This window comes from Suricata suricatta, unplaced genomic scaffold, assembly GCF_006229205.1.
Source record: "Suricata suricatta isolate VVHF042 unplaced genomic scaffold, meerkat_22Aug2017_6uvM2_HiC HiC_scaffold_3214, whole genome shotgun sequence".
Lineage (NCBI taxonomy): Eukaryota > Metazoa > Chordata > Mammalia > Carnivora > Herpestidae > Suricata > Suricata suricatta.
The window spans coordinates 1-1,538 of record NW_021878370.1 but is presented as its reverse complement, the minus strand read 5'-3'; the positions used below and the strand labels follow the sequence as shown (position 1 = coordinate 1,538).

At 41.9% G+C, this 1,538-nt stretch overlaps 1 protein-coding gene across 1 annotated transcript; it reads left to right on the top strand.

The window, feature by feature from the left end:
• Window positions 1-3: 3 nt before the first annotated feature.
• LOC115284996 (olfactory receptor 1S1-like) lies at window positions 4-708 on the top strand (the record flags this gene model as incomplete). The annotated part of the gene is made up of 1 exon (XM_029931420.1): window positions 4-708. A coding segment is annotated over one exon (705 nt), but the record flags the coding sequence as incomplete, so codon positions are not given.
• Window positions 709-1,538: the final 830 nt, after the last annotated feature.

The window sequence follows — 1,538 nt, the reverse complement described above, 5'->3', positions numbered from 1 at the left end:
CAATCCATCTCCTATGAGAGCTGCATCACACAAATGTATTTTTCTATCGTGTTTGTCGTTATTGACAATTTCCTCTTGGGTGTCATGGCCTATGACCGTTTTGTGGCTATCTGCCACCCTCTGAACTATGTGACCATCATGCAACCCAGGCTCTGCATTTCACTCACAGTCATCCCATGGCTCCTGAGTAATGCTGTTGCACTAGCACACACCCTTCTGCTCCTTCCATTGCTCTTCTGTGACAGCATCACTCTCCCACACTTCTTCTGTGACTTGGCTCCTCTGCTCAGACTGTCCTGCTCAGACACAAGCATCAATGAACTTGTATTATTTATTGTGGGCTTATCAGTGGTCACTTTCCCATTTGCCCTCATCCTCTTCTCCTACATCTGCATTGTCAGGGCTGTACTGAGAATCTCATCCACAGAGGGAAAGTGGAAAGCCTTCTCCACCTGTGGCTCTCACCTGACAGTTGTATTGCTCTTCTATGGGACCATTGTAGGGGTTTACTTCTTCCCCCCATCTACTCACCCCGAGGACACAGATAAGATTGGTGCAGTGCTATTCACTGTGGTGACACCCATGGTGAACCCCTTCATCTACAGCCTGAGGAACAAGGACATGAAAGGTGCCCTAAGAAATCTCATCAGTAGGAAAATGTTCCTCCCTTTGAGGCCCTGGATATCTGAATTCACTTTACCCCCATAACCAGATAGATGGTTCTGCCCAGAGTTTCTGGCATACATGTGATGGTGCAACTTAAATCTGCCTCCTATTCCAACCTCTGAGGGGTCGGGACTTTCCCACATAGCTCCGGTCTTGGAAACGAGGCCCTAATCTCCTTGGTAAGTCACAAGCAAAGCACATATTTTGATTTTGATCTATGTTACTGCAAACTTGGGCGCAAATCATTTATAACTTAGATAATACCAAGTGCATGTAGTATGTTTTGCAGCTTTGGGTCCAGTTATATTTTACTTATTTATTTATTTATTTATTTATTTGAAGACAGTTATTACTAATTCCTTTATTTAATCTAGATTTATCAAGGTCAGCTTTTCTCAACGACTGTTTTGCCAAAACCAATATTCAGTGAGATATTTGTAGAAGGGGCCCTTATCCAAATAATGTGTGACAGCTCTGAGTTAAGTGAAGAAAATATCTTCACTAGACAACTTCTTAGATCCTTTGGTGTAGTATACATCTCCAGAAAGGCAGTACAGTATGCAGCAATTCTCACAACTAAACGTATTCAATCATATATAACCTGACTCATCACAAAGTAGTTCATGGGACTAGTGTGCAAAAGACATTTGAAGAAATGCATTCAATGGAAAATCAGAAAACATTTCTATAAAAGACATCAGTTCTAGTCCTGACTCTGTCCCCAAGTAGTTATGAGACTTAAGACATGTCAACTCATTTTCTTGAGCTTACTTTCTGTTGGTTCCAGTTCTTTCCAAATGAAGGTATACATGAGAATTACCTACAGGAACTCTTTGAGAATTCACATTCTCAAACCCCACAGTGCCTTCTCT